The 24,745-nt window shown below is 42.7% G+C and overlaps 1 protein-coding gene across 2 annotated transcripts in view; it reads right to left on the reverse strand.

The window, feature by feature from the left end:
- Positions 1 to 24,745, reverse strand: part of SGCD (sarcoglycan delta) — a 129,934-nt gene that overhangs the window by 47,970 nt on the left and 57,219 nt on the right. For both annotated transcript variants that reach the window (XM_074155449.1, XM_074155450.1), the window contains exon 3: positions 2,211 to 2,298. In XM_074155449.1, coding sequence (XP_074011550.1) covers positions 2,211 to 2,298 — 88 coding nt within the window. The remainder of the gene's footprint in view (positions 1 to 2,210; positions 2,299 to 24,745) is intronic.

A 24,745-nucleotide genomic window follows, 5' to 3' on the forward strand; every position in this document is an offset into this window, starting at 1 on the left:
AACAACATGCATTTAATACACCTGTCTGCTGAGATTGCCCTAACAGCTCTGCAGATACAACTGCATCTGACACATCAAACAGGGAGGTCTGTGCTTTTCAGAGGGTGGCCTCTCACTAGAAAAGGGCACTGTTTTCTACCCGGATAACAACCTCTCAACTATTTCTACTTATGTTTTTGCTAATGCTTATGTGTGTCATAAAATCACCATTAAAGTTGGGATAGCTGGGAAATTTTTACAAAAAGATAGACTGGCATGTGAAGTAGCAACGCATACACCCAGCCATGCTGTGAGGCATCAAGAATTCCCAAGTACATTTTGCTTGGACTGATGCTGTAGTGTAAAAGATTCCTGTTTTTCTGCCTATTAAATATACCTGGATTAAAATGGGATCAGTGTCACTCACTGGTCCAATTTAAAAAATAAAGGAAAAAACCAAACATCACCAGAGAAGCAAATGTTTTCTTTTAGACCGTTTTGACCTTATGCAGGCCAAGATGAATGGCAGGGTGTCCCACGGTTTTTAGATGAGTAAAACTTTCCTTCGTAGCCCTTATTTCCATTCTGCTGCTTCTCCTGCAGGCTGCTGTGCACCGCAGCGCTGGAAAGCCTCTGGCAATGCGTTTTGTTGTGGAGCCTGATAAACATCAGCTGCCTGATGTTTCATTCATTTACATTCAGTGCAGGTCTGGGGCTCAAAGGCTGTGAAGAGCAGACCCCTGGGTTACAGGACCGAGGCTAAACTTTGGACAAATCAGCATCTAACAGCCCTGTGCAACCCAGTCCAAGCCACAGCCTCCCTGGAATGCACAAGGCAGGTGATCGGACTTTGTATTATTTCTCGCCATCTTCCTGACAAGTCTAATTTCTCAAACGACAAGAGAAATAAGACCTGAAAGCCAGTATTTTCTTATAGGCAGGTTCAAACTTCATCTATACCCAGTATTTGCCTGCACAGGTCATCTGTATCGGCACCGGGGCACACAAAGAATCGTGTGCATGGTTCACTGGTTCACACTACAGAAAAGTGAGGCTATGCCGAGATCCCTGGAAACACTTAAAAATCTTGCAGCCATTCTGAGAAAACCCAGTACTTTTGAGCTTTAAGTTTGATTTGTATCTTGCTAATTAACTGCCTCCCTGCTCGTCGCTGCAGCATGCACGACATGGGACCACATCTTCGCTCTGCTCTGAAACCAAAGCTGCTGCTGAATGCAGAAACAAGCTCAATAACCAGAAGATCACACCGGGAGACGCCACTGACTGTGTCCTCCCAAGCTCTCGTGAAATGGAGGTGCTTAAGTGAACCAAATACCCTCTTGAAAATATATGGAGAACCAGCAAACTAAACACGTTCATTCTGAATGTGAGAATCAGGGAGCTTGGGGTTGAATTTATTTCCTCCCTCCAGGCAATTTTCATGCGTGCCGCTTAAATCATTGCTTACTGAAGCTGCATATTTAATTATTTAATACTGTGACTAGAGGCCAAGACGTTATATAAGCAAACCAAACAACCCAGTCTCACGAAAAACAACATGTTTATGGATTACTGTCTCTGCCACATAGCAATACTTCTCCTGGTCCCCAGATAAATCTCAATAAATAAATATCTATCCTATATCATATATATATAATATATTAGCATATATAATGCATTAAGCTCTTTCGACCCAAATTATGCATGCATTCAAAGGCTGCTGTACATCCGGGATTTATGAAACACCCGTTTCCCCATCAAACACACTAATGCTTCGGAGCACGAGAGCGTTCTTCATCAGCAGAAGGGCATAGAGAGCTCTAAATTGCAAAGTGTCCCAGCCCAGCCACAGTTAATCAGCAGAGTTCCCAAGATCTCGAGCAAGTTAGAAGTGTCTCAGGAAAAGCCTGTGCCTGTTACAACAGAAATGTCAGCCTGCTTATGTTCTTCTTGACCCTGAAGTCGTATAACTAATGTTTTTGTCTCTGGATTGGCTTTCAAATGACAACGATGGTCTGCTTCGTTATCAGAAACCACCAGCCAGCTGCCTCTCCAGCACAGCTTTCATGTTGCTAGCTTTGTTTCTACAAAGTGGGGCGAAGTTTTCATTTGTACTTCACAAGACACCTGGACTCCCCTCCTGCGTGCCGTCTAAAGCCAACGCAGCATCCCACAACACACCCGCTTTCATCCCTCCTCAATCCTTCCATGCAGCCTTTCCCCCTCCTTACCTGTTACAAGGCGACTAAGGACTTTAGTCTTCTCATTGAGGATGTTCACTGTCACATTTCTGGCGGACTGGAAGTACAGTGGGTTGCCCTGGAACGAGACCATGAGAGCAAGCACATGAGATGGGGACGGCTGCCCAAGACCAGCCTGCTTGAGACACCTGGAGCTTTGCCTACCGCTGCTGTCAATGGCCCCAAGGTTGTGCGTGTGGTTGAGGCGCAGGCTATCCTGCATTCATGTTTATTGGCCAGGATAAAACCATAGTCTACACCTCTTTGGCCCAGATAATGTCCCAGAGACTAGCCTTGTTTTAGGGATCGTTAGCTTTATTGCCAGCATAAGTCAACCAACCTGTTATTTTAAAATGTGATATGGGACCTGACCTAAGCTTCCCAAAGGTCACAGTGTTTTGGGAGGGTGACTGACTGCAGCAGTGCTTTTCAGAGTCAAATCTGCAGTATTACACACAGCTTCAGATGAATCCCAATGGGTGACCGTTTGCCTGCCACCCGGCCGCCTCAGTGAGCCATGCCCAAAGGCTAAAACGAGAAAACCTTATTAACATGTAGAAAGTGCCTTTGATCTCAAAGCACTTATGAACCATCCGGCATGTACCACCATCACATTCCAGTCTAGGATGCCAGCTTGGGACCAGATCCATCCCATCAGGTCTGGAGATGACTCAAGACATGAAGTCTTCCCCATTCCCCACTTGACCACACAGATTTCTGCCCATTTTTTCAGTTTTATGCTTTAAGTATACCTCTGAGAGAAGAGCTAGAGCAGCTGTTAACACACGGAGCCAAGGAGCTACCTGGCAGCATCCATCTCAGGTATTTCTCCCGCAGAGCGAAGCCAAAGAAAACCCACAGAGAAAACCATCTGGCTTCTTCTGTGTGCAAATGCATCCAAGACACCCAGGAACTCGTGTTTTCCACAGGCAGCCCCAGTCCACACAGTTGGTTTCTCCAGGGCTTTTAGCCACCTACAGCAATAGCACAGGGTGACCCCAACTTAAATCAGCCAAAAATCTAATGTGCAAGGTGGAAATTCACTGCCAGTATCTCTTCATAAAGTCTAAAGCAGGCAGCTGATTAAATTAATCAACTGACTAACCCATAGGATCGGTAGAAGGGATAATATAGCAAAAAAATCAGCAAGGAGTTGAAAATTTTATGTGCATGTGCTTCCTACATCAGTCTCTTTCCAGTGTTTCAAAATCTTTCCATTAGGAATCAATAATCAGGATGGGGATGGAGGATCGTGTAGGCCAGGCATGTTTCTCCTTGCCTCGTGAATTTATAAGGAACATAACTAATATTTGCACTGATGCCATTTTTCTGGATCACGGCAAAAGGACTGGGTAGTCTGCATATAAAACATAACAGAAACGCACTCATGGGAGTTCTGTGATGGACTGGAGCTTCAAGGACCACTTCCAGTGATGGGTAAATGATTCCCAGCAGTGTTTGCAGAAAACAAACCTCAGAAACCTAGAACAAAACCAGCTCCACATGTGACCAAATATTCACGATAATTACATTTGTTGCTTTAACTCTTTGTGCTGCATCCACCCATGGGATCAGCCCTTCAGCAAAAAAGGGGAAAATGGGATTTATTTGATCAATTATAACTAGGCCTTTATGGCTACATTCAGACTATTTAAAACTAAATAAAAATAACAAAAATAAAGAATTCCACTTACTCATTTCCAGACCTTGGACAAGTTTCAGAAGCTCTTGGTGTCTCTTTCTCCTCATATACTAAATGAGGACAAATCATCCTTATATACCTCTGTGATGTGTTTGACAGCTTAAGTAATATAGTATATGAAACTGAAATATGATTAATAAGCTAGAAGTAAGGAGCACTGATAATGACTGCTAATGATTTTGCTCTTTTTAATGAATTTTTATTTGTGATCTTCTAGAATCTAGAAATTAATGTTGATTACTATTTTATGGTTAACAGCACAGAAAAAAAAAAGATGCCTTCACTTGAATACCCACTTACTCTGGTATTAATTCTCCACAGCACTGATCAGAGACCTAATTTGAACATCCCCAGCAACAGCAGTTTGCTGCTGTATTTTGACCTCACACTTAGTGATGAAGGATATTTTTAAAGGCAGAAAGCTACGATCTGCATAATCTATAGTCATAGTTGAGACTATAACCACTATAAACACGCCATATGAAGCACAAAAAGGTCACATTTTTTACTTGCACTATTTGACTTTTGTTTATGGATTTATGCAAGAAGTTAAGAGTGTTTTGAAAAGGCCAGGAAACCTTCCAGTCCAAACTCAGGTAGGAAAACATCATTCGACCCTCATGGCTTTGAAACTCTGTTACTGATCCGCATTAACAGGAGATTGCACTACAGAAGTACTACAAGATAAGCCAAGTGGTTAATATAAAAAGAGTCACAAGAAAAGTTGCTCCGAAGAAGTCTTACAAGACAAGCTAAGAGCTGGTATCCACCTACGAAAGACTTAAAATACATAATCAGACCTTGAAACGCTTACTCCAGCATAGTCATCTCATTCACTGATTCAGAGCTCAGATTCATGCAGCCTTCAAAAAACTAAATTTCCCTAATGGAAGAGTTATGTTTTTATTGGTCTGCAGGGAAGGAACATTTCAAGCACTTAATGCAATGCCCTCTCTCATTTCCATAATTCTTCTTCCATTAAGAAATGAAAAAGAGCTGAAAAAATTACTCCCTTTTACTGAAAAGTCTGCAGATTTTCTGTCCATCATCTTCTGTTTACAAAGGTAACAACACCAACATCTTTCACACACTGAACATTTAAAAATGTTTCCTCTGTTGCATGCATGGTGATGATGCCAACTTCCTTCAATCACAGAAAAAAAATAATTAAAGCATTAAACATTCTCTAAACAGTTAGAAATTGTAACTGAAAAGACAAAACCTTTCACTTATCTTACACTTTCATGTTAACACGACACAAAATTAAGTATTCTGATGCACATGAGAAAGTGGAAATCTAGATCAAGATGGCATCAGCACCACAATAAAAATAATTATGCAGTGAAGTAATATTCTCATAAACTGTCATAACACTTGATAGACCTAGAGTTAGAATATCAGCATGCAATAAATAAGCACGTCTGACTCTAATTATCACTGCAATTATGAGACACACCACATTTCTGAAGTATAATATGCAACAATCCAGTTCTGAATCTTTCCAGATAAATAATGTTAAAGAAATAAACATATTCTGTTCTTGGGATTGATGCAAAGAAAGTGGAAGTGAATGAAAAACTGGATTAAGTGTTCTTTTCTGTTCAGAAAAGTAGGGAAAATAATCTTTTTCTCTTTGTCTACCTGTTTCTCTCCAAAAGGTTTCACCCAATTCTTCAGAAAAGCATATTTGAGATAAAATACATGTGGTATCGACTATCACACAATAACCCAGCATATTTCACTGCCTGCACGCTATCTGATGTACTGAGAAATCTCCTTCTTTGTCATTTGTTCTTCTTCCGCTGATCACAAACACGACAACAAGGTTTCCCTGCACCTCTACTTGCAAGAGCAGACGCTGCTCCCAGCCCACACGCTGCCTCTGACTTGCTCTTTATGCTCAGAGTTGGCCGTTATGACTTTAACCTCTTTACAAAAACCTTCTATTAACAGCGCAGTGTTAGCAGAGTCCCAGCTCACGTCCACCTTAGCCCTCTCCTTGCACGGCACTGAACTACAGCCTTTGATTTAACTTCCTATGCAACTTTGCAAATTAAATCAGTGGCCCCCTCCTTTCTGACATTACTTTATGTTATTGTTTCTTTCCAGTGGTTCCTTTGAGAAACCGAGGTAAAGGCAGCCATGGGAGTAAGCTGCATTTTTTCTCCCACTCTGCATGTTTTCCTGTTTGCTTCTGATTTTTTTCAAGCACTTTCCTTGCAGGACACCGATGGAGGATCCCACCCTGTGCTGGGCTGCAGCTCCATTTCTGGGGGCAGGTGAGGCTGGGACCTTTTAAGGACTCTTTGGGCTGGTTATCTACTTCCAGCCCACCACAAATCTACTAGTCATCTCTGCAGAAAATCCTACATAGCGAAGACACCATTCTGCCTCTTACCCCAGCCTCTCATTTGCACAATAATGCAAATGTTTGCAGGCACATAGAAGAAGTTGCCACAGCTACTCAATGTATTAAAACATTGGACACGTGCTGCAGAATAAAGAATGTGAGAAGTCCAAAACCATGCCAAAACAGTATAGCTTGTTTCTTCACTAAGCAGTGAGGTATCCAGCAAAACACAGAAGACGTCGCAAAACGTATCGACTGATTCTTTGCTAGGTTCAACACATGGCAAAACAAGCCCTAACGGCTCACTAGCTGTCTGTCTTTGGCTCACTTTGGAAGAGATGCTAAAAACTCCTAGATCAGAGACCAAACCAGAAAAAGCACTTCGACTGACAACCTTAATTTGCAGCTGAAGCAACTCCAACCAGTGCTGTCTTTAAGGGAATTTAATACTTTAACAGATGTCCTTAGACTGTTTTAGAGAATTATTAAAAATATTTGGAAATCCTTTTATAATTTTAATAGGCAATTTTAAAATAATGCATCACAGTCAGTGTGTTTGTAATTTGGATGGTGAAAAGGAGTAGCTTTGATTTTATCCTGTGGATTCAAAGACTTCACACAGTAAATGCAAGTGAAGCTTGCAGAAATAATGGAAATGGTGGATTTCCTGCAGGCTTGACAAAGTAATGGGAAAAATTAAAATATTAAAGCATAACCCAGGTTGGCAAGGAGCAGCCTATGGAGAAGCCACTCAGAGCCCCATTTTACTGCTCAACTGCACCTCTCACTGACATTACAGAAAGCAAACACTGCTCTGTACACAGCTGGACTGTCAGAGGGCAAAAGCTCATTTTCTGTAGAGCAAGCAGGCAGCCCACTATGAGAGCAAACCCCCCCCTTCCCCTGGCCTATAGCTACAAGCAGCACGTTCACTTGCCTGCTCCCTTGAGTGCCGTTTTAAGGAGCTGCTGATAGAGGGGAAATATTCATATGTGGGTTATAACAAATATATTCCTTTTCTGAAGTCCAATTGGTCCTACTACACTAGCAGCTAAATGCAATAATAGTAAAAACAGCAGTGATGCTCTCCTGCATTGCATTTTTCCACTGGTAGGGACAATGCAGAGGTGCATGAGGCAACATTTCACATTCAACAATTTCAAACATCGTCTGTTTCGGGGTGACAAGTATTCGTTGCCCATTAACTAAGACACAAAGCAATTATTTCAGGGCACAAGATGCCCTTCACCAAGAATGGCAAATTTTGCTATAGAAAACTCAGAAAAGCATCACCTCCACCATAGCTCCTAATGTATCCAGACCCAGCAGCACATGCTGCCCAGGACACAGCACTGCCTGCGAGCTCATTTTTGCAGTTGTTGGGCATGTCCTGAGACCTACCGGGAAAGCTGACTTTTTAGCCCTTACTCCGTCATTTTTGGTCGGTTGACACAGATGTGCTTAAATTAGTATCCCTGACCCAGTTTTGCATGTTCCCGTATGACGTGCTCATCCTTCAAAGGGAAGCACCAGTAATACCCTCACTGCATGACACTAAACGCAGAGTTTCCTAACCACAAAGATCTCCAACGACCGATCTGACCCCGAGTGTGCATTTCATAGATTCATAGATTCATAGATTGGTCCAGGCCAGAAGGGACCTCCAAAGGTCATCTAGTCCGACCTCCCCGCAGTCAGCAGGGACACCCCCAACTAGACCAGGTTGCCCAGGGCCTCGTCGAGCTTCACCTTGAATATCTCAAGGGAAGGGGCCTCAACCACCTCCCTGGGAAACCTGTTCCAGTGTTCCACCACCCTCATGGTAAAGAATTTTTTCCTAATATCCAATCTAAATCTCCCCTTCTCCAACTTAAAACCATTGCCCCTCGTCCTGTCACTGCAGACCTTTGTAAACAGACCCTCCCCAGCCTTCCTGTAGGCCCCCCTCAGGTACTGGAAGGCCGCTATGAGGTCTCCCCGGAGCCTCCTTTTCTCCAGGCTGAACAACCCCAGCTCCCTCAGTCTGTCCTCATAGGAGAGGTGCTCCAGCCCCCTGATCATTTTGGTGGCCCTCCTCTGGACCCGCTCCATGTCCTTTCTATATTGAGGGCTCCAGACCTGTACACAGTACTCCAGGTGAGGTCTCACCAGAGCAAAGTGGCAGAATCACCTCTCTGGTGATTTCTTTCCCCGGCTCCTGCCTTGAGAACAGAAACTCCTTTGGGGAGTGTCTGACGCTGGAAAAGCTCAGAGCTGCCCCCATAAGAGACAGCTGGGAGGAAACAATTGAGTAAAAAAACTTCAGAATTGGTAATAGATGCTGCTGAGATCAAGCACCTGGCACCACCATGAATCACAAAAAACCTCACCAGAACTCTATAGAGACGTCGTGCACCTCCTGAAAACCAAGCAGACAAAGCACTGGACAGCATCTCTCTTTGGCTGTGACGAAGATAAACTTGGGAGTATCTAGTGAGCCCTGTCCCTAAGATCCTGCTTGGAAGAGCAGCCTGGCCTTTATCTACGTCAACAGCAAATCTAGACTTCAGGCCAGACTTGCAAGCCAACCATTACCCTTTCTATTTCAAAAGTAAACCCAAGAGCTTTTCCTCCTGTTTCTGATCTAGCTCCCCACAGCAAGAACAAGATTTTGCCCAGAAGCCTTCTGGCACAAAAATTTAAGTCATGTAGCTAAATCCCTAGGTGCTAGATTGAAAACATCCCTTAATATGATTGTAACGTACTTTTTTGTTGTTTAATCACTGAGTCTCTTTTTGATCTTGATTTTGTCCTTCAAACAGCTGAATATAACGTTCATGTAACTAAATCCCTTTTCTAGTAAAACTTCTGATTTGACAGTGTAAGCTTTTCATAGCAGAATGAAAGCAAACCGTGAATGGAATTGGTAACAAACAGATTAAACCAAGTGCTACAAAATGCCCCAGTATGTGCTATATTTCCGCCTAAAGATGATCGCTTTTAGGAAGGAGGCAATAGGTCCAGCGCAGAGAGAACAGAATGCAGGCTGCATCCTCTTCTTCCAGGAAACAAACTCTTTTCACAAGTGTAATGCACCCAGGTCATGTAACCTGGATCAGTAACGGAGCTGATACATCTGCATCTGGCACTCAAAGGCACAAATATAGTATCATGAGCTGACTTAATGTGTTGTGTTCCAACTTCTGACATTTTATTAGGTACTCAAATACTTTAAACAAAAAACCCCAAGCTCCTTCTATGGAAACACAGTACAGTCACCTTTGCAGAAAGGTATCTTTTACAGTCCCATGAAGCTCAGAAAATACTGTGGTCCCACCTGACACACTTTAATGGCATAGATAGTGCACATGCTGGAGTTTATGTCCAATACCACAATCCCCCCCCTCTTTATGGCATTTCTTGAAGTTCATTTTAATAGCAATAGAAACAAAAGATAAATTTCCCACAGCTACATTAAAGCAATTACATCTCTGACTCTTCTTTTTAAAGTGCAAAGAAGGGAGGTCTGTGATGTGAGATCTGAATGACTGGGTTCAGCTTCTGGATGGCTACCCAAGGGGCTCTGTATCCTTCAAAGTGATTTATTTCTGGCAATCTAGGGGTTTCTCTCTTTAAAAGAATACATGTAATAACCTCATGAACACAGAATGAATGTGGCTGTTTCTTCAAGATGCTTTATCAGCTGCTTTGCAGCTGAGATTCTTCTGAAAATTAACTTATACCATGTCTGATGACATTAAAAACAACATAGAAAAAAATCTCCAAGACATTACATCTGCCTCGACTTCTTTGCCATTTTTTTTCTTTTTCACTCCATTGACTTATAATATGAGAAAACCGGCAGATGACATGATGAAACCAATAGACATACGCACAAACATAAAACGCAACCCTTCATGTTGGAGTTCTATTCAGTATCCAAGGGGGTGGAAAATCTGGATTGTGACATCTGAAGGCTGCTGCACACACACAGAACTTTCTGTATTGGTAGGACTGAACTGAGCATTACTGGCTTCGGAAAAAATCCGATGCATTAAGCATGCTCAGCACTAGGAATCCCCTGGCAAGGCACCCTTAGTTAACAGCTGAAATGAAGAGAACATGCACAACTTGTTAAATGACCAGATAATTCTGAAAATGCTTCAAGCACTTCACTGCAGAGCTCACCCAAAGGTGTTATACCAGAGTCGATCAAACGTGCGCTGATGATTAACTTTGCATCACTGGGGAACGGCTCTCCCTCGTACAAACTAAGCCGGACTTAAGAAACTGTAATGCTCTTAAACAGGAGAACAGCGGTCCTGGGTTCTCAGCACATCAATCACCACTTCCAGTAAAAATCAAGCAAGTATTCACTAACCATTTCAATTTACTTGAATTCTTCTGCAGAAATACTGAACCGCAGTAGCTGCTCCTACTGGCAGCTCATACTGGTCTGATCCTCATCTACAGGAGGTGTTGCAGCAGCGGGACTATGGATTTGTGCTAAGTTATAGCTTATTTTCTGCCTCGGGCTATCCTAGTTATGGTCAGACTCTAGTGCTGACAGATCTCCTGCTGAAGTGAACATACCGTATATAGGCACAGGACCATAGGAGAGAGGGAGAGAAGAGAGCTCTGCTGAGGTTTAAAATATTCTAAATCATCCAAGTATATAGCTACTCCACTGCTCGTAACTTTTACTCACGACAAGTGTGCAGACCTCTGTTCGTGTGTTTTCATTTTTATGGCCTTTCTGGTATGCCTACTGCCTGCCTTAAACATCTTTTAAAACTGCTGGTAAATCATACCTCGCTATCTATAAAAGGGATTTGAAGAGAATATTAGGATTATACAGAATGAGTAATTTCTGGCTTAGTTTCTCTTACTATCAGCGTTACTTGGACCACAGTACAACCAGAAACAATTAGGATCTCAGTTAGTCAGGTGGATACACAATTCTGTGATACATATAGTTAATACTAAGAAAGGCACAGTAATATTTTCCAAAAGTCTGATTCAGCAGAGACACTTGGGTTCTCCAACGCTCCCAGCACCTTTTAGGCATTTTGCTGCTGCACTGCACAACGCCAAGTTATACATCCAGATATTTTTCCCCAAGAAGGCTAATAACATGGCTATCTCTGAACATTGCTTTGAAATTATAACTTTGCCGCATGTCATGGATCGCTTACTTCTTGTATTAGATTATAAATGGCCGTGCCAACTTACGTATGCATGTGCAGTACGAAACACAGGCAAGATCCTAGCAGAGGCCCCTGGTGTTACTGAAATTCAGCTGCTGCTAATAAGAAGAAGGGAAAACATTTCCATCTGTCTGGATTGGGAAAAAGAATTCATGAGTCTCTGATTCATCTGCATCCATATGCTGATATGTAGACAATACTTATGGACACACAGACATATGCGAGGTAGCCAGCGACAGAAATCAAATCAATCACAGATCACAGCATGTGATTTGCCTAATTATGAGTAACACCTCACATTTTTTATCTACGCAAAAAGCACTTTGTGAACGAGCAGATGGCATTGCTATGGGATGGCACCATCCTCGACAGTTGCAGATGCAGAGCATTTACACAGCACGCCGAAAAAATGACACAACACAAGCTGCTTCCTGGGAAAAAGATTCAAATTGAACAAGTGTCACCAAACAAAATACACGTATTTATTGATGTTCTGAACTTATCTGATCCAGCCTCTCTCCTCAAATCAAATACATACGCGCAGGCCAGGGAGTGATGCTATCTAGACATCATTAAAGTCTCTTAGATAGAACTGTCACATGAGCTGCCTCGCACAGAAAAGCGGAGATGCAGACCAACTTGAGTCTAGTTCCAACCTGCAAACAATTTAAATCCACACAAGCAGAATCAATAGGAAGAAGCCCTGCAGAGAAAGCAATTACACTGCAAAAGCAACTATATTACAGCACGGTTACGGCTGGAAGGCAGGACGCAGAAGGCCATCCTCACTTCTGTGATTACCCAGTGGAGTCCTCTCCAATGCATCTGGCCTGTGAAATGACAAGGTTCAGCCCGGACATGTTCCTGCAATCAAAGCGTTTCTGTTTCTGGGCTTCTAGTGTAATTATAAGGCTCTTCTTTACCAGACCCGTCCCTCAGGTTTGCTGTGCTCCACAGGCAGATGCGGGTCCGTGCATCAGGAAACAGGTTTGAAGGGCTCGGTGTGCTCTCCTTTTCAATAGCTTCACGGGAGTAATAATCTCATTTCCTGGATCTGCAATTATTTATGCACCGGAGACTGTGCACTTGCCACTGTACAAGACACAAAGAAAAATCATCTGACCATTCCTGGTGACAGAAAATTCAGGGTTTCTATCCAAATTCTTGCTTTTATTTGTGGTTTGTCTGCATTTTTTTCCCCCCAAGCTGCTGTAAGCACATACACTGGTGTGACAGGTTTGAAGCAGCTATAAAATGATTGATGAAAACCATATTTTGGCCTTGTTGTGGGAATATTTACTGTAGGCACATACTCAGTTAACTCTGTATGGGCATATCTGGGAAAATGGGAAGGGCAGAAAAGAAACGCTGGGGCCACGACTGTACCTCTGATACCAAAGTAATTTGATCAGCTTTAATTATGATCGAGGGTTATGGGGTCACAGAAACATTTGCACAGACTGTTTTTGAATCGCTTTTATCTAACCACTTTGTTCCGAAATGATCAATACTCGGCTTTAAGAAGGATGCTCTGTCGGTCTACATGACTAGACAGAGGCTTCCTCACAGGAAGAAACACAGGGGCCAAACTCTGACCTGCAGTGCCACAACAGTTCATGTCTGAGCGAGCATCAGGCAGGAACCGTCTCGGGGAGGAGGAACCGCAAACCTCCATCCGTCTCGGAGAGGCGGAACGTCTAACAGCCACGGCAGCAGTACACTTGAAAAGGTAAGATGACAGATGCAGCTAAGCATGCGACGTGAAATTGGATTGATCTGGAGGAAAGATGCTAAATCACGCTGGACGATGCTACACTGAACACATGTACCTACAGAGATAGCGTGACAGCAAAGGCCTGATCAGCGGGACAATTGCATGAGCGGGAGCAGGGTGCTCTGTGTTGGGATTTGACTGTATCTCATGGCTGCCATTCAACAGACACTCTTGAGTATTTGCCTCAGGGTGAAGAGAGGAGAGGAACACAGGGTATTGTCATGATACAGGGCTGATGAGCAAAAACACATCCCTAACCAAGAGCACTGGGGAGCTGGGGAGTGGTATTTCAAGAGATGTCAGGTTCACAGAAAGAGCAGCAGATGCTTTTTCCATGCCTGGAAGAAGGCAGGAATGTTGTTTGGGGAAATGGTGAGTGATGGCAGAATCAGCCAAAGAGATCAGGATGTGTGAAGGTAAAATAGAGCACAGGGAGGCATATAAAAGCCAAGGACCCCAAATTACTCTTTGGGCAATCAGCAGGGTGGCTCAGCCTGTCTGGTTGTCCCCACTTTTAAACAGAAGGCATTTGCCTCCTGATGTGTTTATTCCTGAAGTTCTTTTGAAACTCTGGAGGAATAAAATTGATCAGTGAAGACACCCAACCAGTGACTCTGACCAGGAAAGGGCACAGGAAGCGTCCTGCCTGCGTGTTCCCGTTTCTTCCACTTCAGCTGAGCTACGCTCCCCAGAACGCTGCACAATAGTGTTGCACAGAGAAACAAAAAGCCTGCTGCTTTTCCAACTGTGTACCAACATCAAGGTTCATCGTTCATAAATAACAGTTGGGATCTTAAGGAAACATATATAGCAAAAGTCAGTTTGCAGCAGGAGCTGGAGATTTCAAGCAGTAGCAGAAAACAGAAAAAAATATTTTGGCTTGAAGCAACAGTAAACATGCAATAAAAGGTGCTTCTCAAGCCAACAGCATTGACAACATACGTGCCATTGCCCTGTGTGGCCTTTACTTCATGTAAACAGTGAAGGATGTTTTTCAAAAAACTGGAGGACACTGGCTCTGAACACTCAACCACAGAAAGCATTGGAGGAAACACCTTCACGTTCATCCCGTCAACCCACTGCCTTCCAGCCACGGCTCTCTGGAAACGAAGCCACTAAATCAGCTCAGGTTGATCACTTACTCTTGACTTTTTACAGCAATTAGTGTGCCTTTGGATTATGGATTATTTGGCCATTCGCTGTGTGGCCTCACCTGTGTGTACAACACAACAGTGGATCTGCCGAAAGGGAAATATCAACGGCTGTCAGGTGATGAACAGCTATGCCCACTTTGTACTTCTAACCTGCAAAACATACCTCAAAAAATGATTTTAAGAAAAACAACTAATTGTTCGCACTCTTACATATCAACCTAATCATAAGAAAGAAAACAGCTTTTGGCTAAAGAACTGAAAGCCTTGCTGGAGAGAGATGCTTGTTCTGTCAGACAAATGACCTCTCTTCTCCCCTCAATCAACCCGACTGTCTGTAATTTTATTTATTTCTCTGCTTTTAAATATTGATGTCTTACAAAGCCTCTCATTGGAAAAAACACATCTTATTCTTCAGCTGTGCTGCCTTAGGCTGCGGTCCTGTCAGATCGCATCCAAGAGGAAGGCTCTTGGAAAAGACGACTTTCCAGGCGCTGTGAAGAGCGATAGGGATGATTCAGTGAGCAGCACGCTGCTCTCCAAATCAGTGGCCACCCATTCATGGTGCCACAGGCAATCTTTTGCAGCTGCTGCTGGCTTCTTAGCAGAGAAGTAGAACTCAAATGTTAACCACTTTTATTTATTAAATGCCCCGTGACAAATTGATCCCTTGTCTAAATCAAGAGAGGGACAACGGAACGGTGTATTGTTTTGCTCAAAAAGAACTAGAAGCAGAATATGAAGCTGTAGCTGGAAAGAAAGAGAAAGGAAGAGGCGTAGGTCATAAAAGCAATTTCATTGCATAGTTTTAGGCTACAAATTAAGAATCCAACAAAGTATCCTGCACTGTATAAGATATCACGCAAATCTTGGCATGCATTCACTCACCATTTTCCTAAACAGACAGTGATTTACAAATCAAATTTTAGCACTGCTTCATTTGAAATAAACTTTAAATAAAACCTTCCCTTTTAGACCATAATGAAGGACTTTTCAAAGGAAGACGTTTCTTTTTCCTTAGAAAGGACGTTTCTGGGGGAAGTTGGATGACAGCAGCACTGCACAGTCGGTGCTACCTGGGGAATGTAAGTGGCGAGAAGACAAAAGCCACGGACGCTTTTGCTACACTCCTGCTCAGGGAAAATTCAAGGTTTAAAAGTGGGGCATCTCCTGCTATTCCATGGAAGGCTGGCAAACAAGGATCATGCCCTGATCGATGAACAAGGAAGAAATACTGTGAGCTGAAACACCTTCAATTTTTTTCCTGTTCCATAGATTATTCCCTTTCAGAGAGAAACGCGGAGCAGACTCCCTGCTAAGTACTTCATACAACCTGCCTCAGAAAATTATCCCACCTGTTAAGGCCAGACTGGGAACAAACCTAAAAAGTTCATTGGACTCAGCAAATCAAGAGGAAATCAATGGACATGTGACATTTTATACTGAAAGCCTGCAGTAAAAAACGAAAAAAGAAACAAAAAAAAAATGAGCATCATGGAAACTGCTTTCCTTCACCCCCCGCAAGAGGGACAATTTTTTACTGTATCAGCTTTTGTTTGAAACTATCTGCCAGCTCTGTCATCACACTCCTTCACACTTGGGGCATGTGATCTACTGAAATGAGCACGCACACGGACAGAAGGTTCCTCACACCAATCCTCATCTGCTGTGGGAGTGAATGAGGAATCTGCTTTGCTCAACCTCATCCCTCTCTCCTGCCCCACTCTCTGTCCATTGACAATGTAAAACCTTTTGGAGGAAAGGGCTGTGTCTGTCCCCATGTTCGTACGGAGACCAGCAGGAGGGACTCCTGCCAGTGGCCCTGCTCTGCCAGGCACATACAGTATATGTAGGAATTACAGGGCATAATCCAGCAAAGAACACAACATACACCTAACTTTATGCATGCGAATAGCCTTACTGCTGTCAATGAAATTACTTCTGTCTGTAAATTATGCACATAATTAAATATCTCGTTGGACTGAAGCCTAAATGCGTGGTTCACTGACAAGTCAGAAGGCCTACCTCTGTGACTAGATTTATAGCCATTTTTATCACACACGTACAGTCCCGTCCTGCACTCCAACACTGTGCCACTAATGCCGGCGTGGGACTGTCCCTTCCCGAAAGAGGCCGGTGTACATGGGAGTAGATGGCCAGGCACGGCCTCAGATAGATATCAAAAATAGAGATGTTCCAGCCAGGGAAATGTTAACAGCCAAAGAAATCTTACTTTTTCTTTCAAAAGAAGCAAGTCAGTTTTCCCAAGAGCCTCAACCAATTTGCCCTAAAAGAACAGGAGCAAATTTAGAGTTGTTCTTGTTTTTTCCCCGCATTCTTCTTTCTCCAAATCCAACATCTGTCATTTAGAAACAAAACAATCAGAGAAAACTCTTATTACTGGCATAGCAACTGGTAAATGAAACCTGGAAGGTCTGGCTTTCCTTTCCTATTGCAAATCAAAGCACACACAAACTGAACTGTCTGGAAAACCAACTGTGTGTGCCTGCACCTCCTAATGACAGCACGGCTTGTCTTGTCAAGCAATGCTTGCCTTACAATGTACAGAACTTTGCTGATGAAATAGTTTTGATCAGCAGAGGAGTTGCAGAAGTGTTTGCTGTCCTGTGGTTAGAAGACACGATGCTCTTGAGGCTTCTTGGAAATATCAGAAAAACATTCTTTTCCTTTATAATTGGATCTTGCTGTTTGTCTTTTAGTGTTTCCTTTGTCTATTTGTCTCTGTCTTCTCTCCATCCATACAGTATAAAGTTTTATTCCTTTATCATTTTTAGTATTAAGAAGTTGTTTTTGTATTTCAGCCTTCCCAAAGCAGCCAGAATCCTGATTGTCAGCAGCGATGTCTAGACATAGTAAATCCTTAAACTCAAGGCCTTTGCCCTTGAGAGAGAGAAATGCAGCAGTACACGATCGCACATGTTTTTCCCCGGGCATTTTCAGGTGCTTTGTAAGGCTTACTTCTCTCTGAGGCTACAGCTTGTTAAGATGAAATCTGGATCAAGTTTTGGAGTCAAAACTCAAGGCTACTTTACGAATGCAGTCAGTCCCACGGGTTGGTTCAGGTCAGCTGTGGTCAACTACCAGCACAGCTTCTCTTTTAACGGTAATACCTGTCCGGCAATACAAGCCAGCAACAGAAATCCCAGAATCAGCAGGTGTGACTGATGTGTCCCACGCTCATGAATCCCCCAGTAAACCCCCTGTGTTGTTTTTTGTTGTTTTTTTTTTTTTAAATATAAGATTAAACATAGAAAAATAAGGACGATGTACAGTTCCTGAAGGTTTACAAGCCTATAGGAATACTGAGAGGCCATAATAAATGGCTAATTAGGAAAAAAGAGCTTCACAGCAGCTTCCCAATTAATTTATAGAGGTAGCATGCAAATTCAAGATGCCAAACCAAAGCTGAAATAACAGACGTTAGCAGCGTGGTGCATGTCCAAGGAAGGAAAGAAACTGCCTGCCAAATTCATTCAGCTCAGCCATTTTTACTTTCAATTTTAAAATCAATAATTCCATGTCTCCTCTTCTTGCTTTGGGGGGAATAAACTAAATCAAATGTTTATTCTAGTCTTTTAGGTTCTAGTGCCTACACTCCTGTCTCACGGCTCGCGACGCAGTTGAAAACATGACATTAGCTGATTTGCAGCATTTCTGTGGAAATACAGCCCCACCACAAAACTCAGCCCCACTGTCCTCCTCTTTGCGGCTGAAATGCAATCGATGGCTGGGATCATGGTAAAGCTGCAACGCAAAAGCTGAGAGACCACAGAGCACCCAGCCCTAACCCAGCGGCTTGCCTTGAGCTGTGATGCACATCGCTTGTTTTTATGACCACAGAGTCCAGCAGCAAATGTTTAAAACGATGGGGAGATGGGAAATCGGATCAGACCAGCAAAACAAACACATGATCTGAGCGGCTCCTCTCTCCTTACACAACCAGCTCAAGCAGAAAAATATCACCTGTCAAAGGGAAAAAGTCAAACACATTGGGAGATCGGGAAATTCTCCATCTCCTTCATGTTAAGCTCCAGAGCTGTTAACTAGTCTGCATCAACTCCATGGCCCAAACTCCCTCCTTAGAAGGTGAAAACCACTCACTACAAAGTGCTTATTCAGCTTGTGGGTTCAGTTACTTCTGCAATGACCGTATCGGGTTTTCTGGACACAAAATCTCCACCGATGTTAGGACCAGCAAGGACAAACACATTGTTCCCACAGTTAGTTCAGAGGTGTATCCATGATGAAAATACAGACAAAAGCTGAGGTAGGTAGCCCACTTGGCACAGCTGATTGACTCTAATAGGTGTTGATTACACTGCTCATATTGCATGAAATTAAAAAGCTTACAAATGTTATGAGCCATTACCCTTCCATTTAAGAGAGCTTATGACAAGTTAGCAACATTTAATGAAATTCTTTTCAAAATGCCATAGGCAGCCTCCACGAGATTTTGCTTTGAAATGCAACTTGTGGAGCTATTTCAAAAAGTTTATTTACTTCAGAGCTTGCTCTCTTGCTTTTCTTTGGGGTACTGGGATTTTGCAGCTGGTGGGACACTTCAGTTCCCAGTGAGCGGCACGTAGCACCAGCTCGTTAGACAAACAACGGGGAACAGACAAAGCAAGATTTAATTCTGGTGTTATTGGAAGTGCACCTTCAGCCAGCCTACAAAACTTCCTTCAAAATTCAAAGCTGAGAGACTTCTGGCCAATTTTACTATGAAGGTAAAGGGAAATGTTTTCGTAGTTGCTGTAAAATTTACTTAAACTTCCACCTTTTCAGCATACTGGAAATATCACAGAGCCACTAACTGCCCCCAAAGCGCTGGGGCAACCAAGGTTCAATCTGAAGTAGGCTCTCTGGATTTTATTGCTTAAGAATGAAATTTATGAAGAGGAGAGCATATCAATTTTATAAATCCCACTGGACGCTCACAGCCTACCGCCGTGCGCAGACTCAAACCTGCTTTGGATGGTGATGGCAACAATATCTGCGTATCAGGTGAGGGCACGTCTGTTCAAAACGATGCCCTTTGCAACTTGCTCGGCTGCTTCTGTTTATTTTTACTGTTTGTCCCGCTGACTGCCAGCTCTCTGTTGATAGCTGTCGGGCAAGCGAGACTCAAACTGACCAAACTGAGAGAGGCATTTATAGCAAAAGCACCCTGACACAGAATCTAATGACAAGGTATCTGGAGCGGTGCCACAGCGAATGCTTAACAAACCCTATAGGGAGAACATGAGGTGGCCAGGCATGGCTGCAAGAAGCTTTCTTTTGTTGGCTGTGCCATCACTAGCATTCTTTTAATTATTAGGGCTTTTAAACAATATTTTAACATCTGCTGCCAAAAGTCAACCAAGAAGCAGTAAGCTATGAAGATAGAGTCAGTGGAATCATCGTGCTTCTGAAGTTGACCTCGGATAGCTGGAGTTTTCTCTACCCAAAGCCACAGTGGCAGCTGGACTGCTCCAGAGGCAGGAGACAAACATCTCCATGAGCTGCCAGGAGCTCTTACAGGTTCATTCCTATCCTAACGTGCAAAAAAGAAGATTCCTCTCTTCTTTGAAAAGAATCAGTCACTAAGGGAATAGCTAAACTCTGGGGGAGTAATGGCCAAAGAGGTGGTGGGAGTGCACAGGGACTGCTAAGTGACAGCAGGATGGTGAGACAAACTTCATTTCCACCCCGTGATGGTTTCGGTGATTGTGCTGAAATCCTTAAGCACTTTGCTAGACCAAATCATCAGGAACTAATTCAATATCCTTTTATTGCTCTGTAAACTCTGACAAAGGGAGAAAAGGAATTATTCTGTCTCCTTTCCCAAAAAATAGCAGCTTTCTTTCATGTTATCTATCTGAGCCTTCACTGAAAGCTAGATTTCTACTACACAGTTTGAGCATCATACAAAGTTGCAATTATCTTGCCATCTGCATTGCCTTTCTTCGTGGGTGAATGTCGCCTTTTAATCCAAATTAGTATGTTATGTTGTTTAGAAATATGTATTTATGGCTATGAGCAGGTATGCCCCATTGTGGGCACATGTCATTGTTTAATCCAAATACATGGTTTATTGTTTTTCAGTGCATATTTTTAGCTTTGAGGCAGGTAGACCTGCAGAACAAATAATACAAAAGAATACGTCCATTACCAAACTGCTTCTGTGCTTTAAAATTATACCACTCTTCTTCCAGATCTGAACACAGTGAGACAAGTACATTGGCAAAATAATTATTTATCACTCTTAAAAGCTTCCTTTAAAATTTCTATCATTCAAATACTGGCTGGGGAAAATGTAAAGTACAGACAAGCATATTTTATGGACATGCTAGTCTAGCTTTTATGCTGATGAGAACTTACTAAACACCAGTAAAGGGAATAGCAGTTATCAGCCCTAACACAACTGTGAATTTTTCAGGTCAAACAGATGCCCTTGCAGAATCCCAGCCAAGTGTTAATGAGAGGCCCAGTCCTTCTTCCACCGTAGTGACTAGTTATTTCATACGGCTTCAAATAAGACCAAGTTTGCTCCAATGCTCTGGGCGAGCGAGCTGCTGCTTCTCAGTGAGAGACTCATTGCCACAGGGAGCAGGACAGGGACCTCTAGCATCACTCAAAGACAGGAAAATAAAAAAAAAAAGACATTGTACTTTGCCTCAGGCTTTTTTCTTTGATGTATGGGACTGTTCTTTTAAATTATTTTTTTGGTTGATTAAAAATAATGGGAAGCAAACCTTCAACATGAAACCTGCTAAATACACTATGAGATCTCTTTTAAAAGACATTTAAAACCTCCTCAAAATTTGTTCAGTGAATTTTGCCATCACTTATTACCTGTGCAGCAACAGAATAGCTCGGAGGTCCCCCAGGTAACGGAGGACAGACAAGAAAGGCCGGTGCCCATGTTTATATCCGTGTTCCCAGACCCACCATCAGTATGAGAGGCTGCCAGAGAGACAAACAGCAGGACCCTAGTCAAGAGCTCTATACCACAAAAAATCTTTGTCAGGCAAATCCATACTCTTGTCTTTAAAAGGATTCAGGGTAAGAAAATTTAAGCCTGGGTGTAAACATTTGCAAACTGAGGTTTATTTTTTCTATCTATGCACTTGAAATGAACATTGAAAGGGCAAATCCATCCTAATCCTATCACAGCAATGTCTTTCTCTGCTTCCAAAACTGAGATTATCATCTCATTGGTTGTCACACAGCTCCTGAGAGAAGTAATTCACTTGATTTTCCTGTATAATCACAGCACTGGATTTTACTTCTGTTGTTACTGGAATGGAAAGTGCACATAGCCTGTTCTCTGTCTTGCCCCTTTAAAGTTACTTACAGGCCTGGATGTGGCAAGCTTCAAAACACCCCAACTGCACTAAGAAACCTAAATCTGTGCTCACTGTAAATTTCAAGAAACCTGCTTGTTAACAGCTCTTCTCAACAAAGGCAGGAAAATTTCCAGCTTTAATTTTCTATTCAAATTAAGGCAATGAAGACTGAAGACCACAAAACTGTTGCCATTGCTTTCCAGCACATAAAATTAACAATTTGTGCTGCTGCATGCAACTTTCAGTCAAAGTTTGTCTGATTTATAAGCAAGCAGATGGTTCACACGATAGTCCACAATAAATTACAACAGTTAGAAAGACAGCTACATTTTGAGAGTGACAGTGCAGCTGAGCTACAGATGGGTTTATAGATGACCCTTCCAATTTTTAATAATCTCCATAATTTATGTGCAAGTAAAGAAATGCGAGGATTCCTAATGCACCTTCTTGACTAAGTACAAATCACTTTTATTTACACAGGCAATACTTCATGGTCCAGTTAACTTCTTAATTAAAGGCAGCAAGATGCTCATGTTCCATGCAAGTGGCATGGAAAATACTGTTTAGTGTGCAATATGTTCAGCTGGGAGTTTAAGATGCTCTGAACACTCCTGGAAAAGGGAATGCATCCATCTCATTTCTTTCAAACAACACTACAAGGGTGCAAACACTGCTACCACCAGTTACTGTTCATTAATCTCCAGATAAACTTTAGGCTCATGCAGTAACAAGGTTATGTTTATTTGCAAGCTCTGGTGCTTAGAAATAGGCTTCTAATCCAGGAGGCACTACAAGCCCAGTATTACTGAGCCAGGACTAGGATGGGGAAACAACAGGAAGAGAGGCCCTCATTACATGAAGAGAGAGGGATTTGAGGGGGTCACTCTTGAATGGGTGCAGGAAAAGGAAAGCAAGCCTGGCAGGGGGTCATTTCTGAGACAGGGGTCAGCAGCGATGCAGAAACTGTCTGGAAGCAGCTTTAAGAAACCAGTTCACATCAGTGATTTTAATGGCCACTTCTCTAGAATGGGACTAAATTACATCGGTCCAATCCTTCTGCTAACATTTTTGAAGGGACTCCCAGAAAGATGACTTTGTTGAGTTGTCATCAATTGCGCGCCAGAGTAGAACAGATTTGGTTCTTCTTGGTTGCAGTTTCAGGTGCAATGAGTTACCTTCCAAAAGGAGCACAGCTAAATAAAACTACTCTGTCCAGAAGGCGATGAAGGGAGCAGCACTTACTAGAGCTTTTTAAGGCACAAACTACAGAACCTCAGAGGTTCCCACACAGCCAGTATCTTGGGAAGACATTTGAGGGCTTTTCCTTCTCTCTAAACCTTGGTCTTCCCTTCCTGCCAAATCAATTTGAAAAAGAAATCCACTTATAAACGGAAATCCAAAACTATCTCTGAAACAGAAAGCACAACTCCTAGGAAATCAAGTCTGTATGGACTTTTAATTACCACCTTCCCGGGACTTAAGAGAGGCAGCAGAGAAGAAGAGGCACCAGTGAAAAATCCAGGTTGCCAATAATTATCGCAATTCACGTTTCAGAGGTATTTGGGCAGGGATTGTTCAGCTCTGCCCGCAGGAGGGCAGCGTGGGGACCAGCACCGCAGAGACACACGAGTGGGAAAACCCACTCCACAGAGGTGATGGGAGAATGCAGCCACTTACACAGAAAGTGACTCTTCCCCTGTCATTTCCACGCAGCACCAAGACCCCTCCATCTACTACACGGAACGATAGTGAAATTAAATTTGGGTTTTTTTGGTTTTGTTTGTTTTTTTAATGAAAGCCTTCTATAAATAACCAGGATCTGGAAGTATTTTGAGCTTTATATAAAACCATTATCTATTACTGTACACAACTCTTAGGTCGTTTAATTAAACATATGAAAAATATATGTCAGCTTATTTCTGGGATGCTCTCTACTGTTATTTGTCATATTGTTTCTGTTACACTTTGCATATTTAAAGCCACATTATGCGCTTCTGAAAACCCAGAGAAGACTACTATGGAATTAGTATGGATGTCCATCTGTACTCCTGAGTGCTGAGCTTGGCACTTTATTTCAGCAATATTCATCAAGTTCAGGAACTGCTGGTACGTTTCCCTCCAAGAGAATACTGGGTCATACTACTGTTCCTTAAAAAAATATAGCGTTGATCATGAGCAACCTGAAAGGCAGCACGGGCTATTCCAGTTTAACTCCACCGAGAAGTCAGAGAAACTATATGCATGGTCTCATCTATTGAAGCCAGCAGGGATCATAGAATCATAGAATCATAGAATGGCTAGAGTTGGAAAGGACCTTAAAGATCATCTAGTTCCAACCCCCCTGCCATGGGCAGGGACACCTCTCACTAGAGCAGGTTGCTTAAAGCCCCATCCAGCCTGGCCTTGAACACTTCCAGGGATGGGGCATCCACAACTTCCCTGGGCAACCTGTTCCAGTGCCTCACCACCCTCACTGTAAAGAATTTCTTCCTTATATCTAATCTAAATCTCTTCTCTTCCAATTTAAAACCATTGCCCCTTGTCCTGTCACCACTCTTCATGACAAAGAGTCCCTCTTCAGCTCTTCTGTAGGCTCCCTTCAGGTATTGATAGGCTGTTATAAGGTCTCCCCGGAGCCTTCTCTTCTCCAGGCTGAACAACCCCAGCTCTCTCAGTCTGCTCAGGATGCTCCAACTCACTGGGCTGTAGATCAGACCTTCTGTCTTGCAGCTAGACCCTTCTCCAGCTGACAGCAAAAATAATCCTGGGGGAGGGATAAAGCAAGGAACACACACACAGGCCTTATATTTCTTGTTCCTTGCATTCACTAAACTGTCAATGGTGTGGAAACTAGTTTCATAACCTCAAAAAGGGGACACCTTTTGTCCCTCCTGCCATATTAAAATGTAGATCAATATGATAATATGAAAACAGTAAACTCCCCAGTAGCAAGAAGTGGTTCTCAGTTCTCTAAGTAATCAAATATTATTTCCAGCAATCTAACTAGAGAAAAA

The sequence above is a fragment of the Numenius arquata genome, chromosome 11 (assembly GCF_964106895.1).
Source record: "Numenius arquata chromosome 11, bNumArq3.hap1.1, whole genome shotgun sequence".
NCBI classification, from domain to species: Eukaryota; Metazoa; Chordata; class Aves; order Charadriiformes; family Scolopacidae; genus Numenius; species Numenius arquata.